The 16,435-nt window shown below is 49.9% G+C and overlaps 1 protein-coding gene across 6 annotated transcripts in view; it reads left to right on the forward strand.

Moving 5' to 3' along the window:
• The window catches only part of GRAP2 (GRB2 related adaptor protein 2), a 68,052-nt gene extending 53,766 nt beyond the window's left edge, over positions 1–14,286 (forward strand). For 4 of the 6 annotated variants that reach the window (XM_020876949.2, XM_070453369.1, XM_070453371.1 and 1 more), the window contains 6 exons: positions 275–366; positions 3,434–3,553; positions 7,159–7,327; positions 9,383–9,571; positions 11,160–11,282; positions 11,925–14,286. In XM_020876949.2, coding sequence (XP_020732608.1) covers positions 275–366; positions 3,434–3,553; positions 7,159–7,327; positions 9,383–9,571; positions 11,160–11,282; positions 11,925–12,104 — 873 coding nt within the window. In that variant the 3' untranslated portion in view covers positions 12,105–14,286. The remainder of the gene's footprint in view (positions 1–274; positions 367–3,433; positions 3,554–7,158; positions 7,328–9,382; positions 9,572–11,159; positions 11,283–11,924) is intronic. The other 2 variants (XM_070453372.1, XM_070453370.1) reach the window with 2 other exon arrangements.
• Positions 14,287–16,435: the final 2,149 nt, after the last annotated feature.

A 16,435-nucleotide genomic window follows, 5' to 3' on the forward strand; every position in this document is an offset into this window, starting at 1 on the left:
AGTGGGTTGCCGTATCCTCCTCCGGGGAATCTTCCCAACCCAGGGATCAGGCTCTTGTCTCTTACGTCTCCTGCATTGGCAGGCAGATTCTTTACCACTGCACCACCTGGGAAGCCTTCTTTTGCTTATTTTCCTTTAACTTCAGAAGCCTTTGTTCTTTTGGGTTGGGTGGAGTTTGGACTGAGGTGCTTAAGTTCTTTGCCCTGCAGCCCATTTCTCCTGCTTCCTGGCGTCCTCTCCTCAGTGTCTCCGTCCTTCCTTCTCCTCCCTGTAGATCCTAAGTAACCAAGAGGAGTGGTTCAAGGCGGAGCTTGGAAGCCAGGAAGGATACGTGCCCAAGAATTTTATAGACATCGAGTTTCCTGAGTAAGTATTTCCAGCCTGCGGAGATAGGCCTGCCCACACACACTCCCCTTACTTTTTCAGTAGCCACTAAAATTATCCGTGCACAGCCCAGACGCTGTCAAAAACAGTCGCCTCTGGAGAGGGAACCACGCAGCTGAAGGCCAGGGGTGGGAGGGAGATTTGCATTTCACGGCATTCTCTTTTGAATTTGATACCATGTGCAAGTATCACCTATTTTAAATTTATAAGCCAAAGCCATCTGATTGTAACCATGGCGTTTCCAAGAATTCCAGTGGGAGCGCTGTCAGCCACCCCACCTCCACAGCTGCTGCTTCGAGGGCTCTTCTCCCCTATCTCCCAAGCCACCTTCCATCCCAGTTCCAGGATGACATGACGAAGCTCTCGGAACCGTGAGCTTCCCGAAACCGTGCTCACGCTCAGTGAGAGAGGTCGGGGAAATTCCCTCCATAAAGAGGAAACGAAAAGTTGAGATTGGGTCACGTGCGTCTCAAGAATTGACCACAAGGGTTAGATAGAAATCTAATCTTGTCTGAGAGTCAGGGTCTAGCCGAAAAGCAAAGGTTTGTTAGAAAACCAAAGCGGTGTTGGTGACTCTGGTGAGGTGCAATGGTACCACTCACTGGGAATCAGCACTGACCACTGAGCCAGCACAATGACCGCTGACCTCAGCCAGGGGGCCCTTGAGGCTGCCCTGTCACCTTCTGGGTGAGCACGGCACCCCTGCAGCTCCTCCACTCACCCCCCGCCTCACACACACTCTCTCAGCCGACCGCCTGGCTTCCAGGACAGCGGAGGCCCCCAGAAAAGCCCATCTACGCCACCCGTCCTGACTCACTGCCTCCACCCACATCCCGCAACTGCTCAGACACTGCCTTTCCTGCAGTTATTTGGAAAGAACCGTCTGTGCTTCGAGCAGAAGTCCTCCCCTCTCTCCCACATCAGCTTTCCTCCTTCTCTGCTGGCTCCAACCCGGTGGCAAACTAAGATCCTGCGATTTCTCCCGGCTTACCAAAAAAAACCACAAAACATGAAACCAGACAACAAAACCCTTGATCCCAAATCCCCTTCCTGCTACGACTCCACTTCTTCAAACAATCGTTCTATTCACTGTCTCTAATTCCTCTCCTCCTATTCTCCCTGGAAGCCCCATGACTCCTTGGAAACCTTTTTATCAAGGTCCCAGGGAACTGTGGGTCCCAGTGGTGGATTGTCGGCCATCATCTAGCACCGTTTGATGTAAGGAACCTTTCCCTCCCATGGAAACACTTTCTTCATTGGGCTTCAGGGACATCCTTCCTCCCGGTTCTCCTCCTTCCTCCCTAGCTTCTCCTTCCCTGTCTCCTTTGCTGTTTCCTCCCCGCCTCCCCCATCTCCTTTAGAGTTAGAATGCCCCCTCCCAGTGAGGCCCTCCCCACCACCACATTTTAAAGGACCCCCCCCACCTCTGCCCTCTGTTCATATTCCCCAGAGCACTTACATCGGCTGACATACTCCATATTCTAATTACTTCATTGTTTATGATATTTCTGCCCCTACCCCACTAGAATGTGAGTTCTATGAGGGTTCTTGTTTGTTCTGCTCACCACTGCATTCAGTACATCCTCAGAAGAGGGCCCAGCACACAGCACATCTTTAATAAAAGCTGTTCAGTGACTGAATAGCTTTGGAACCGACGTGTAATATGAAACTCTGGCACTCATTTCACAAGCAGCCTGTGGACATTTTTGTAAGTCTTGAAAGAAGTCGCTTAACAAAACCCAGATAGAGGGCAAGTGTGTATTTTCCAAACAGTCTCCTCTCTGGTTGCTCCCTCTTTCAAGAGATTTCCTCTGAGGATGGCTGCTGTGGAGGGGGGGTCCCATTCTTTTCCCCTCCCCATTGTATTGCCTGTGGTGGCCACTCATCAGTCCTGTAGGTTTGTATGGCAGGAACTCCAGGCAGATGAGGGTCAGAAAACCTCTGCTTCTGGCCCCTCAGAGCCTGACCAACCTGCCGCTGCAGTCCCAGGTCTGGAAAAAGGATAATCCTCCCACCACCTCTGTCTGTTCAGCTCCTAAGTTCCAAAGGGCACAAGAGAACTGCTCAGAGGGGCCTGTCGGATGCTCACTTTAAAGGAACACGCAGGCTCGCCTTCCGGGGGCAGCAGTCAGGCAGCCATGTTTCAGCAAAGGGGCACCGCCCGCCCGCCTTGGCCGCCGAGGAGCCGCGAACACCCGTTCTGCTCCACGAGGGTGAGAGAGGTTCCTGGCCTCCTGCCCTGAGGCTGGAGACACTGTTTGGCCTGCATGCAGGGCTCAGCCTTTGTCACATTCGCTGTACCGCCTGCAGCAACACTTCCAAAGGCCGCCACCCTGACTGCTGACCTAAAAGAGCAGTTTCTCCTCGGTGCCTTCTTTTCCCCAGTAAAGGTTATTTTCCAGCCTGGTTTCTCAGGGAGGGCCAGGGAGCTGGCTGTTTAGACGCCACTCTCTGGCTGCCGCCAGCCTCGCTCACTTCCAAGGGTGCGTGGGGACCTCCCTGGGTGCCCCAGTGTGTCTGCCGGGCACAAGTCACAACCACTCCCGCCCCACGCCACCCAGAGGCCCTCGGTTGTGACCCGTCTTCCCGGCCACTGGGGTCTCAGCCTGAAGCCAGCACCCAAGGGCCCTGCCCGTCCCAGTGCCAAAGGGGTCCCTGACCTCCTGGAGCACCATCTGACCCTGCAGTCCCTTTCTGGAGACGTCCCTCTCACAGCCACCGGCAGGGGCCCGCTCCTGCAGTGAGTCCCTCCCACATCATCCCGTTTTGTGCAGTGGCACATTTCCATGACTCAGGATTTCCAAGCAGGCAGGAGAGAGACTTCTCCTGAGGGGACAGGGCAGGAGGTACCTCAAGGGGACACTCACTTGCCTCACCTGGAAACTGCTAGAGCATTTGTTTGGTTTCAAAAGCACCTGGCCCGTCTTGGGGTCTCTCCTCAGCCCTTCTCCCTCTGGGTCATCTCTCCCCGACTTCCTTCCCTCCCTACCCCCAAACCCCATCAGTCTAGCATCTCACCAAGATCCTCTGTTTTTGTCTCACCTGATAGGTGGTTTCACGAAGGCCTCTCACGACACCAGGCAGAGAGCTTGCTGATGAGCAAGGAGCTTGGTTGCTTCATCATCCGGGCCAGCCAGAGCTCCCCCGGGGACTTCTCCATATCCGTCAGGTACTGGCCAATCCTGACTCCGCCCTGACCTACTAAAGCGCTAAAACAACAAGGTGACCTCTCAAACATGACCTACTCCTCAGGAGCACGGTGGCAAGGGGCCTGGGTATAATGTATCAATACATTCACCTGCCTCCCCCTCCAGCCCAGGTGCTTCTGGAAAGACAGGATTTTTATCAACCTCACCTCTGTGCATTTTACAGCACCATGTAAACCCAACAGGTGCTGGGTAAGTGTCTGTGGAAGGGGAATGGGAAGGGAGAAGGAACAGAGAATTTCCAGAGGTCCACATCCATCTTGGAGTTGCAATCTTTTTTTAAAAATTAATTATTTTTGTTCGTGCCGGGTCTTTGCTGCTGCACGCTGGCTTTCTCTAGCTACAGTGAGCAGGGGCTACTCTTCTTTGCAGGGCATTGCAGGGGCTTCTCTTGTGGAACACAAGCTGTAGGTGCTTGAGCTCAGTAGCTGTGGTTCACGGGCTTTGTTGCTCTGTAGCATGTGGAGTCTTCCCAGACAAGGGATCAAACTCACGTGCCCTGTGTTAGCAGGCGGATTCTTATCCACTCTACCACCAGGGAAGTCCAGGGTTGCAATCTTAGCATTTTCTTTTACTACCAGTGCATGTCTGAAGAAGGACAGAGAAAGATCAAAACCCCCAGTCACCGCCATAGGACAAATCCGTAGTCGTAGGTGGCTGCACAGAAAGAAAGGCTACCTCCATGGTCTGTAATGCTGTGAAATTGACAGGGACAGAGCAGAGCCCAGGAGGCCTGCGGTGGGGGCACTCTGACAGCAAAGTCTCGCCAATGTGCGGCACCCCACCTCTCGGGAGGAAGTGACTCAGTTTAACATGACATAGCCCCACACGTAGAAGCCCCAAGTCTGAACACACGGTGTGTGGTCAGCGTGCTGGGGATGGCGAGTCACACATCAGACTTGGTGACCACATGTGAAAGTGCAAGGATGCCAATAGCAGCAAAGGGAGCGGTGCGACAACCAGTACGGTGAAACCTCACTGGCAAGTTACCTGACCGGAGGTGCTGTCTGGATTCTGCAGTGTAATTTGAAAGGCATGCAGCTTTAAGTTCCTAAGTCCAGTCTCGGGTAATAAACAGAGGCCACATTACTATTTAGAAAGAAAGTGCAGTACTTTAAGGAATAAGTAGGAAAGACTTAAAAAGAATGGGTTAAGGGGACTTCCCTAGTGGTCTAGGGGCTAAGGCTCCATGCCACCAAGGCAGAGGGCTCAGGTTCATTCCCTGGTCAGGGAACTAGAGCCCACATACCACAACTAAGACCTGGTGCAACCAAGGAAATAAATCAATAAATTAAAAATAATAATAATGGGTCAAGTATTTATATCCATTTGTGTCCCCAGCAGACTCAAGAATACCTTGGTCTCTTAAGCATTGCCCTTGAAATCAAACTCTTAATTTCCCTTAACTGAAGCTTTCTCTTTTATAGCTGGGATGATGGTAAATTTTAGCTCAGGTCAATATTACTGTATCACCAATTCTAAACTTGTTAGGTCTTAATTCATGAACTTTTTCTCTATTAATAAATCTTACAACTCAAACCTGTTTCTTCAGGGCCACAATTAGAGGCAACACCAAGCAACTTGTTAGATTGAAAGGCATCTCTTGGTGCCTTTGGTTTGCATGTTGAGGCTGGCTTTTTCAGTGAGGAATTAGGGTTTATCATTCCTTGATCAAATTGAATTCTACAAAAAACAATCAGCTTTGATATCTGCCATGATCTTCCCTGCCATTGAGGCTATGCAGGCTCTTGTGATGGTGATTATTACTGTAATCAGTTTTACCTCTTCTGCAGAAATGTAGTCTAATATATTCCAAAGCAAAATCACTAATTTATTTATACATCTGCTTTCTGTCCTGGCACAGATAATTAAGAGCTAATTGTAATTATCTATCACTTAGGATTAGTTGAGGGTCTGAAACACTAGACTGAGGCTCTGGAGCCCTGAGTTACAGCCTTTTCTCAACCCTTCTCAGACCTCAAGACAGTGGTCCAGCCCCTCTCTCTCCATTGGCCAGATGACCAACCACAGTCCTGACATGCACACTGTCAGTATATGGGAGTGAAAGAGTTAATATTTCTCATTCCCAGTTCTTTGACTAAGAGATGGTGGATGAATAATCGTGTCACAAGAATATTCCCTCCTCCTCAGCCAGATGTGGGGAGTGATGACTGTGAGCCGATCCATGTGGTGCTGGAGTGAAGAAAGCATATATGAGTGACTGAAGCCAAAAGGGGAAGGGCAAGCAATGATTGATTGCCAAGTGTCGGCTATGACCCCCAAGGTAGTTAAGCAGAGGTCACTGAATAGGTTTGCCTGTCTCTGAGCAGAGCCCCGAAAATAAGATGAGGAGGAAGATAAAAACACCTGTCCCCTCTGAACACAGACCTCTAAATCCATCCCTTAGAAAGAGTTATCTTTACTCTCCAACAGTCTAAATTTTTTACCTTTCTGCTGGGTCATGCAATTGATATCAATAACATCAGTTTATTTTTAGACATAAATGTGTGTCCATTTGACCAAAAAAACTTGACATTCAAACAAGAATGACTTGGTGATGGAAAATGGCTGGGGCTGTTGGTCAAGGTCCAGCCTCCTCTTTCAGTGAATAAAATCCAAATTCTCCACCCCAGGTACAAACATGCTCCATCACTTCTGAGTTCAGCTGGTGTCAAAAGTGCTGATCTAAAAGAAGTTAACATGAGAGAAAAAAAAAAAAAGCATGTGTGCTTGGTGTGATACCAGCTCATTAGACTGGAATTAGAGAACCAGGGTCCTTGCCTCAACTCTGCTCTTAACAGTGACTTTAACCAAGCCCCTCCACCTCTCTGAGCCTCAGCACATATTTTTCCCCAACAACTCAAAATACTTTGTAACCTTATTTATGCAAAACAATACCAACCAAGAGATCCCGGCTATGTAGAGAACAAAGTGTGACAGATTTCTCAGGGTAGTTTTTGAACTTAAAGGAGCTGGTTCAGACTATTTCTGTTAACAGAAAGACAACAAGGGCTTGAAAAACTCCTCCCCTCTGAGTATTGGCAGAGTTCTTAGCCTGGTAAGGTCTCAGGCATTGCCATGCTTCAAATAAACATTGTAAAAAAAAGTCCTCAACCTTGTATTCTTTAAAGCCCTTGGAATATTTTTTTCTTGTAAAAGGACAATTCCAGTATCAGAAGAAAGATTGCTTTCTGCTCATGTGAAAAAAAAAAAAAAAAAAAAAGCAAACCTCCTCTCAGGAGTTCCCTGGTGGTCCAGTGGTTAGGACTTGGTGTTTTCACTGCAGTGGACTCAGGTTCAATCGCTAGTAGAAGAACAAAGATCCTGCAAGCCTCATGGCCACACACACACCCAAAAAAATCCCCTCTATCTCAGTTGAGTCCTGAGTGGCCTCTCCCGGAAATCTCCCCTAGATTGACTAGGCCAGCCCACCTGCCCAGGGATGGGCCAGCCAACCATACCTCCGCTCCCTGCCCAAAGAAAACTCCAGCATCCCTGGATGCAGTCGGCCCTGGAGGCAGACATGCTCACCACATGATACATAATTTGGATTTGTCTTGCTCTTTAGGCATGAGGATGATGTTCAACACTTCAAAGTCATGAGAGACAACAAGGGTAATTACTTCCTGTGGACAGAGAAGTTTCCATCCCTCAACAAGCTGGTGGACTACTACAGGAAGAATTCCATCTCCAAACAGAAGCAGATCTTTCTGAGGGATAGGACCCGGGAGGAACAGGTATGCTGCTGGCCCCCATCACCCCCAATCCAGAGATTCTGGGCAGTTTGGGTCCCTACGTGAACCCCTAAAACCATGCGTTTGATGGGCAGGTCCCTGCATATTCTGAAAAGTTTAAATCCTAGCTTAATACTTCCTAGGTATGTGACTTTGAAAAGTTCTCTAATTCTCAGTTTTTTCATCCATAAATTTGGGATGATAGTGACAGCTACGTCAGAGGATGGTTCTGAAGGTTAGAGAATGATGTAGTCCATCCCTTACATCATTCCTAATCACACCCCAAGCACCCAGTATACATGGGCTCTTATTATGGACACTGTTGTTTCATTATTCACAGGCGTTACCGTATCACAGTTTTCAGCCTAGCTCAGGAGCTACCCAAGGATGAAGTAACTTGGGAGAAGCGGTGGGGCTACACATGGGGATATTAGAACCTCGAGTCCAGGACTAATGCAGCAAGTAGAGCTTTATGACAGGATTTGGGGGTGGGGAGGGTAGAAGCAGGGGGCATTGGAGGAGAAAACTGGAAGTGGAATTCTTGCTCTTGGAACAGTTTGGAACACGAAGTATTGTCTTAATAGAAAATACTTCCAGGGACTTCCCTGGCAGTCCAGTGGTTAAGAATTCACCTTCCAATGCAGGAGGTGTGGGTTCTATCCCTGGTCCAGGAGCTAAAATCTCATGTGCATTGGGGGTCAAAAAAATCAAAACATAAAGCAGAAGCAATGTTGCAATAAATTCAACAAAGACGTTAAAAATGGTCCTGCACCAAAAAATCTTTTTAAAAATGCGTCTCCAATGGACCTGGCTTTAAAAACTGATATCATTGCTAACTATCCTGATTACCTAGTCAAGTGAAGAAAACTTTCTGAGCATCAGTTTTTCTCATCTGTAGAATGGAGAGAATATAATGCCTTCTTCATTGGACTATGGTGAGGATAAGTGAGATATAATCATAGCACTCACCACAGAGTCTGGTCCCCAGATGGCACTAAGGAAATGTTAATTTGATTCCAAAAGTAAATTCACACACACATAATCTATAAAATATGTTTCAAAGGAAATATCATGGTTATAGGAGATGGATATTATAGGAACCAGCGCTGAGTGGAAGAGTTGAAATCCCACTGACAGGCTATCTGAAAAGGCACTGAGACTTTTCAAAGCAATGTGTGCTTTAGAGAAGTAAAGAAAACCATCCCTTTCAAGTAATAGGTTGATTTTAAGCCTGAGAAGTTACAATCAAAGGAGAAAAGGGTGTTCCCAAATGCACACAAAAGTTCAGAAAGGAAAACAAAGGTTAATGCGGACCTTGTGAATTCTTTCAACCAGGAAATGGACAGAGATACTCATTTACTAAGATGTGCACACAGAGATGAGAGAGGAAACATAAAACTGCACTAAACTGGATTTAATGAGTTCATTTTGCCAAGTGCTTAGAACAGTGCCTGGCATATGCTAAGCCCAGGGCTCTGTGTAATTGTTTGTTAAATAAAAATAACAAGAAAGTGTCTCTGAGTCATGAGGTTGTGGTAGCATTCAGGAGAAAGGTCTTGTTTTTTCCCTACATGCCCAGCAGCAGGCCTGGTTTCCATGGTGCTGCGAGAGCGTTGCTGTTTGGGTCTCTATCACCAGGCTATAAATGACAGTTCAAAATCATGCAAAGTCAATAGCAGAGCTTATCTGGAGGATAGGATGTCCAGCAGTGTGGCAACATGCGATAAGGAGGGGTGGCATTGTGTCAGTAAAATGGAATATTTAAGCTTGATTACACAGAGAAAAACAAGCCCCTGAGGAAGGGACGAGATGGGTACCAGGTGGAAAGTGTATGAACCAGAGACCCAAGCTCCCCAAACCGGGAGAATCTGAGAATGCACAGGCCTCTGTGAAAATGTGATGATCTGAACCACTGATTTTCTTTAAGCTGCTCCCACCCCCATCAGCTGTTTCTTGGAGCTGTCAGAATCTAAGTCTGGGAACAGCTGCTGGAAGGGCTGGGTCAGGCCAGGAGAGGCGGGAGGAGGATGGATCTGTGTCATCTCTGTACTCTCCCAGGGTCAGCGGGGCAACAGCCTGGACCGGCGGTCCCAGGGAGGCCATCCCCTGAGCGGGGCTGTGGGAGAAGAAATCCGGCCTTCAATGAACAGGAAGACGTCGGATCACCCCCTGCCCCCTCCTTCGCAGTATCCCCCGGCCCCACTGCCACCACAGCAGCGGTACCTGCCACAGCATCATTTTAATCAGGTACCTGGGAAGGATGAAGTGGGAAGGGAGTGGAGGAGGATCTGCTTTCCCCCCACGCTTCAGCAACCTTGTCCCCACTGCCACACAGTGTGTGAAAAACCCCACAGTGCCGAAAACAACAGAAACAAATACATGTTGGGGGCCAGTTGTGGCCCCAGGACTGTCTGTCAGGGGAGGAATGTCCCGGTCCAAGCCTGGTCCCATCTGGTCTCACTGAGCTCAGAGAAAAGATTCTGGGTCCTCAGAGGGCAGAAACATGGAAACTGCATTTGGCAAAGACATCTCTGTGAATTAAATGAGTCCCTGCTTAAACACATATACACACACACACATACACAAACACACATATACACACATGCACACATTCACACACATATACACATGCACATACAATCATACACATATTTACACACATACATATACACATATACATACATGCGCACACATCCATACACACATGCACACACATATATACATGCGAACACACATATACACATGCACATACACACATGTACACGCATATAAAAATACATATACCCATGCACACATCCATATACACATACGAACACACATACACATGCACGTGCATATACACACGTGTGTACATGTAAATAGACACATGCACACACATATGCACACATACAAACACACACATATACACATACACACATACACCTACACTCAAACACACATACACACACACACACACACACACACACACTCACCCTGAGGACTCCGTGAACAATGACTTCATTTTTCCTATCAGCACAATTCCAAAACTTTTTGTGCCCCTTGACCCATCTGGCTGTCAAGATCTACAGGAAAAACGGATTAAGGTCAGAAATGGAGCCTTGCTTATTTATTTGTTTATCCCCCACCTTGTTCCAGATGGGATTTTAGGTGGCTCACTGAGATGGACAATACAGCCAGATAACAACATCCCTAAATTCCTTAGCAGGGCACACAAAGTCCTTCGTAAGCTGCCCAGATCTGCCTCTCCAGCCTCATCCCCTGCCCCCTCCCCATGCAAACATACATCCCTGCATTGTTGTACTTCCTTTAGTTATCAGAACGATTCACTGCATTTTCTCTCATGCTTTTGAGTCTTTTTATTTGCTGTCCCTTCTGCCTGAAATGCCGTTTCCTAGTCAATTCTACTCTTTCAACTGGAGTTCAAGCATCACCTGCTGTAAGAAGCCTTCCCTGATCACCCAGGCCAACTCAGACACTTGTCTCCACTCACTCATCACGTAAATGCATACAGTTCTCCCTCTGAACTGATGTTCTCTGAGGACAGGGGCCTTCTCTTTCCAGATACACATCCCCATGCTTAAGACAGTACTAGACATATGGTAGGTGCCTGATAAATATTCCTTGGTTGAATGAGTGAAATTTGGCATCATCTTCACAACCTAAGGTCTGTTTGTCACCCTATAACCCCTCTCCCTTATCTGGGGTTTATCATCCTCCGCAGTAAGTTTTCTTGGAGCTCTGGCTGCGTCCATGGCACCGGAGCAAGGCACTGGGGGAGCCCATGAGGGATGCTTCCAGCGGTGTGGTGATGGCTCTCTGTCCCATCTGTTTCTAGGAACGCCGTGGAGCCAGCCTAGACATAAATGATGGGCCCTGTGGCCTGGGCATGGGCACCGAAATGAATGCCGCTCTCATGCACCGGAGACACACTGATCCGGTGCAACTCCAAGTGGCCGGGGTATGTGAACGTCCCTCTCTGGGCTCAGTGGAGGAGGCCAAGGGGCCAAGTAGAGAGACAGTTGGTCCTCCAGAAAAGGCCTCACACTGCACGGAGTTCACATAGAGGTGGAGGGAACCCAGCCAGTGATGGCGGGGCGAGAGTTCCCCGGCGGAGCTGATCCCAGCTGGCATCATCCAGCCTGCTGTTCTCAGTTTGGCTGTCGGGCCCTGCCCGGTTCTCATATTTCCTGGCTGCCATTCTAGGAGAGGGAGATCTGTTGCCTTTATCACTGATGAGGTTGTGCTGGCACCGAGGACTGTTAGTCTGGGCATGCTGTGCTCTGTTTGTCACTTGAAGAAAATAAAAAAGACCACCTATTGATGTAGGGAAGAGCAGCTCTCAAGGATCCTCTCGGAGCCTTGAGGGATAGGCTCAGGGGTTGCTCAGGGCTAGGCACCCGGGTCTGCTTTCAGTGGCAGCAGGGTTTGAGACCTCTCTGGAGAGCCATTCATCAGCCTTTGGGGCAGGCTGCTCATGGAGAGCTTTGTCTAAAAAGACTACAGGGCCAGCAGACTCTCTTCCGTGTGTGTGCCGGTGACTCGGAGCACAGCTTGGCCAGCCCGGGCTCAGCAGGGCCTCTCTCTGTGTTTTTCCCAACAGCGGGTGCGGTGGGCCCGGGCGCTGTATGACTTTGAGGCCCTGGAGGACGACGAGTTGGGCTTCCGCTGCGGAGAGGTGGTTGAGGTCCTGGACAGCTCCAACCCCTCCTGGTGGACCGGCCGCCTGCACAACAAGCTGGGCCTCTTCCCTGCCAACTACGTGGCACCCATGATCCGATGAGGCCCTCTGGAGGGGACGGAGGCTTTTGTCTGAAGCTGCCCGCCTGCAAGGGACAGAGCAAGGAAGAAAAGCTTGGAACTACACACACATGCGTGTATATATATGCGTGTGTATATGTTCATATGCACATGCATATATATGCCTATGTGTCCACACATTTTTAAATAGTAATTTATTGGCAAGTTAGTTGCTTACTTAGTCGATGTGAAAGGAACTCAGGTGGAGATTTATATCCATACTTATTTTTCTACTCCCCTCTGCCAGTGTGCTGAAAGAAGGCAGCAGGGGGCTTTGGGAAGCAGGAGGCAGGAAAAAGAAATCAAAACGCTTCCTGTCCTTAAGTCAGCATGGCTCCCTCCTCATCTCAAATTCTCGCTGAGAGGAACTAAGCATGTCCACATCTGGCGCTGGATGCAGAACAGCAGGGTGGGGCTGGACTTGGCCGGGCTTGTTATAGTTTACCTGAACGTCCTGCTTCTCCCCTGCCCTAGGGTGGGTGTGCGGGCCCCTGACCTCCTCTCCTGCCAGGATGGGCGCTGCTGGATGGAAGGTGAAGGCACAGCTCTGAGCTGGGCACAGGAGGGGTTCAAGGGGAGGGCTGGAGCAGCCAGGGGTCCCGGAGCCTGGGCGAGGCTGCCGCCGCCCCCCACCCTCCCCGGCCGATGCTCCCTCAAGCAAACATTCCTCAGCTAATCCTCTTGCCTGTGGCTGACGTGGAGAAATGGAGACACCGTGAGAGCCAAGCACTGATGGGAAATGGAGGGGTTTCTCCCAAATCCCTCACTGGCTTTCTTGGGTGTAACCTCCATTTCCCCCTGCAACCAAGAAAGCAGTGCCTTAGAAGGCCCAGCTGAAGATGGCGGACTTGAGAACCACTGTTTCGTGGTTCCGAGAGTGTCTCTTCAGGGCTCTGTCTGTTTCCCCTCTTGGTTTTCTGTATTGTGACACCGCTTTGCCCAGAGGCACAGAGAGACCCCCGTCCCTGAAGAATGTTGTTTAGCACCCCGTGGACTGACTGGCCATGACCCTGGGTGGCAGGGGGCTTTGAGAGAGCTTCCTGATCCTCCGACTGTGGGACCGCTGCTGGCGCCTCCCGGACCCACGAGCTGCACCTGGGAAGGAACCCCACTGCTGCTGTCTCTCCTTCACCTCAAAATAGACTCCTGTCTCGAAGGGCTCACCCTGGGGGCGTGAAGCACACAGCAGGCTGACTGGGGAGCAGGGAGGGACCCTGGAGGAGGAGGCCCAAGGTCTCAGCGGAGCCGGAACAAACCTGTCTGCCGCGCGGGCACCTAGGGGGTGGGTGTGTGTGTTGGGGTGGGGGGTGTCCTGAGACAGGAATGGAAGGGCTGGGGCGGAAGTGATGGTGAGGAGACTTGGGGTGGGAGGTGAGGGGGCACGGACCTGTGGCTCTGTCCTCTTCTCACCCATCCTGCTCTGAGGAGGGACAAGGCAGCTGCCACCCAAGGCGCTGAAGAAGCCTTTCTGACTCGGAAAGTCAACTGTCCGTGTTAACGCAGGCTGTGTCCTGTTGACTCTGAAATCTTTCATTCTCTGATCCCCCTATCGCCTTCAGAGAAAAGGGGGAAATGAAAAAACTCTGTGGTGGATCTTGGGAGGGAAGAGAAAAATAGCCCTGAGAGGCAGGGGGTGTCGAGAGAGTGAGGAAGCCAGCCTCTGGAAATGAAAGTGCGAGGAGGGAGCAGGAGCGGAGACATTTCAGAAAATCCCAGAGCCAGCATGAGAGGCAGGAGGGGAGGAGAAGGGGCAGGAGGTTAAGTGGGAACAGGCGAGGAAGACACTGGAGTGATGGGTCAGGGGGCAGGAGGGGCGCAGGCAGGAGGGACCGGGGCTGGTGGGCAGGAGGGAGCGGGCAGAGGAGACGCGGCAGGACCAAAGACAAAAGAACAAAGGCCAAGGAGCCCTGATAAAGCCGTTGCCGTGCTGAGTGATGTGAACGAGTTACAGTAAATAAAAGCCAAACGTAGTGTTTGATTTTACAGTATTTACAAACCTCATGCTTTAAGCGGCTTTAAGATTGGGTCCCTTTTGTCTGATGCTGTGGGAAGACCAGTCCCAGGGAAGACAGAGGAAAACAACTTGATTCTAGCCTGGGTTTTGTGCCTTGAAACACTCCTCAGGAGAGCGGTCGTGTTAATAAAACACAATGCCTTTGTTTTTACGGGCTGGATCTGGTGTCTGTGTCACACACCCCTTGGGCGGAGGGCAGAGGTCACTGACCTGGAGCAGCCGACCACACAGTGTGGGCAAAGCTTTCAGAACCCCTGGATCTGGACCTTCTGTTCCACCAAAGCTTTTTTTTTTTTTCTTAATTGAAGGATAATTGCTTTACAATATTGTGATGGTTTCTACCTAACATCAGCATGAATCAGCCAGAGGTTTACCTACATCCCCTCCCACTGGAACATCCCTCCCATCTCCCACCCCATCCCACCCCTCCAGGCCGTTACCAAGCCTGGCTTTGAGTTCCCTGAGTCATACAGCAAATTCCCAATGGCTATCCATTTTGGATGGCATCACCGAGTCAATGGACGTCAATTTGAGCGAGCCCCAGGAGATGGTGAAGGACAGGGAAGCCAGATGTGCTGCAGTCCATGGAGCCGCAAAGAGTCAGACAGGACTGAGCGACTAAACAACAACAATCCAATTTACATGGTAATGCAAGGAGGCCAGAGTCGGCCTAACCACCCACAGAGAGAACAAGGACCAGACTAAGAGGACAAGGACCAAGCCCTCTCCATGTTGTGGGGGGAGGGGAGTCCTACCCAGGGACAAGCTCTCTCCACCTCCAGCATTTCAGCACCAGGGGTGGGTCCCCCGCAGGGCCTTGCACCAGTCACACAACCAGGAAACAGCATTGTCTCTGAACCGCTCTGGGTGACTTGGGAGCTACCAGGAACTTCCAGAGAAAATCCAGTTCCTGTTGGACCAGTCCGGTCTCCCTCACCGCTTGCCGAGGCTCGCAGCATTTCAAGTATCTTGTGACTGCCCCTGCCCACCCACTTTTAGATGGCCCTAGGGTGACCTGAAACCAACGTTTCTCAAAACGTTGGCTTCTCAAAACCAACGTTCCTATGAATTGCCTGGTTACTGTCATTTAGTCACTAAGTCTTTTGAGACCCATGGACTGTGGCCCACCAGGCTCCTCTGTTCATGGGACTCTCCAGGCAAGAATATTGGAGCAGGTTGCCATTTCCTTCTCCAAGGAATCTTCCTGACTCAGGGATGGAACCCGTGTCTCCTGCATTGGCAGGCAGATTCTTTACTACTGAGCCACCAGGAAAGGCCCAATGCGTGCTTGCTAAGTCACTTCAGTCATGTCCAACTCTTTGCAACCCCATGGATTGTAGCCCACCAGGCTTCTCTATCCATGAGATTCTCCAGGAAGAATACTGGAGTGGGTTGTCATGCCCTCCTCCAGGGGATCCTCCTGACCCAGGAACTGAACCTGCATCTCTTATGTCTGTCTCCTGCATTGGCAGGTGGGTTCTTTACCACTAGACTTCCAACCTGGTGGCTCAGACAGTAAAGCGTCTGCCTACAATGTGGGAAACCTGGGTTTGATTCCTGAGTCAGGAGGATCCCCTGGAAAAGGAAATGGCAACCCACTCCAGTACTCTTGCCTGGAAAATTTCATGAACGGAGGATCCTAGTAGGCTTACAGTCCATGGGGTTGCAAAGAGTCAGACATGACTGAGCAACTTCACTTTCACTTTCTTCACCACTAGCATCCCCTGGGAAGCCCCGTGGGGAATGGATAAAATGCAGAGTCTGATTCAATCCTGCATCAAGCTCTGAGGTGATGTTGCTGGGTCCGTGGACCACACTTGAGTAGCAAAGGGAAAGAACTTGGCAGTGAGCTAAACAGCTACAAAATCTAATCAAATCCCTCTTCTAGGGATACTCAGGCATTTTTTTTGTAGCTAACAAGTCACTTTGGCTGTGGAATAGACAGACATGACTCAGAACTGTCAGAACACCATTTGTGCTTGGCAGCCCAGACTTCTTCTTTTAGCATCTTTATCTCCATCAAGAATCAAGGAACATCAGAGCAAGAGGCATTCCAATGAAACACAGATAGAGATTTACTAACAGTAATTACTGTAAATACAAGCAGAGATCATAGAAATTGCGAAAGCTTTCTCAGGAAAGCCTTAAGCTCCTGTCAGGTGTGGTCCAGCTTGGAGGCAGGGGGATGGCCCTATGACATCAACAGATCTCTGGTAACTCCAAGCAAAAACAGGTCACATGTGGGACGGACTGGCATGGTTCAAATATTTGCTGTTTGCTTTGTGTAAAATTGGCCTGGA

Source organism: Odocoileus virginianus, chromosome 23 (genome assembly GCF_023699985.2).
Source record: "Odocoileus virginianus isolate 20LAN1187 ecotype Illinois chromosome 23, Ovbor_1.2, whole genome shotgun sequence".
NCBI classification, from domain to species: Eukaryota; Metazoa; Chordata; class Mammalia; order Artiodactyla; family Cervidae; genus Odocoileus; species Odocoileus virginianus.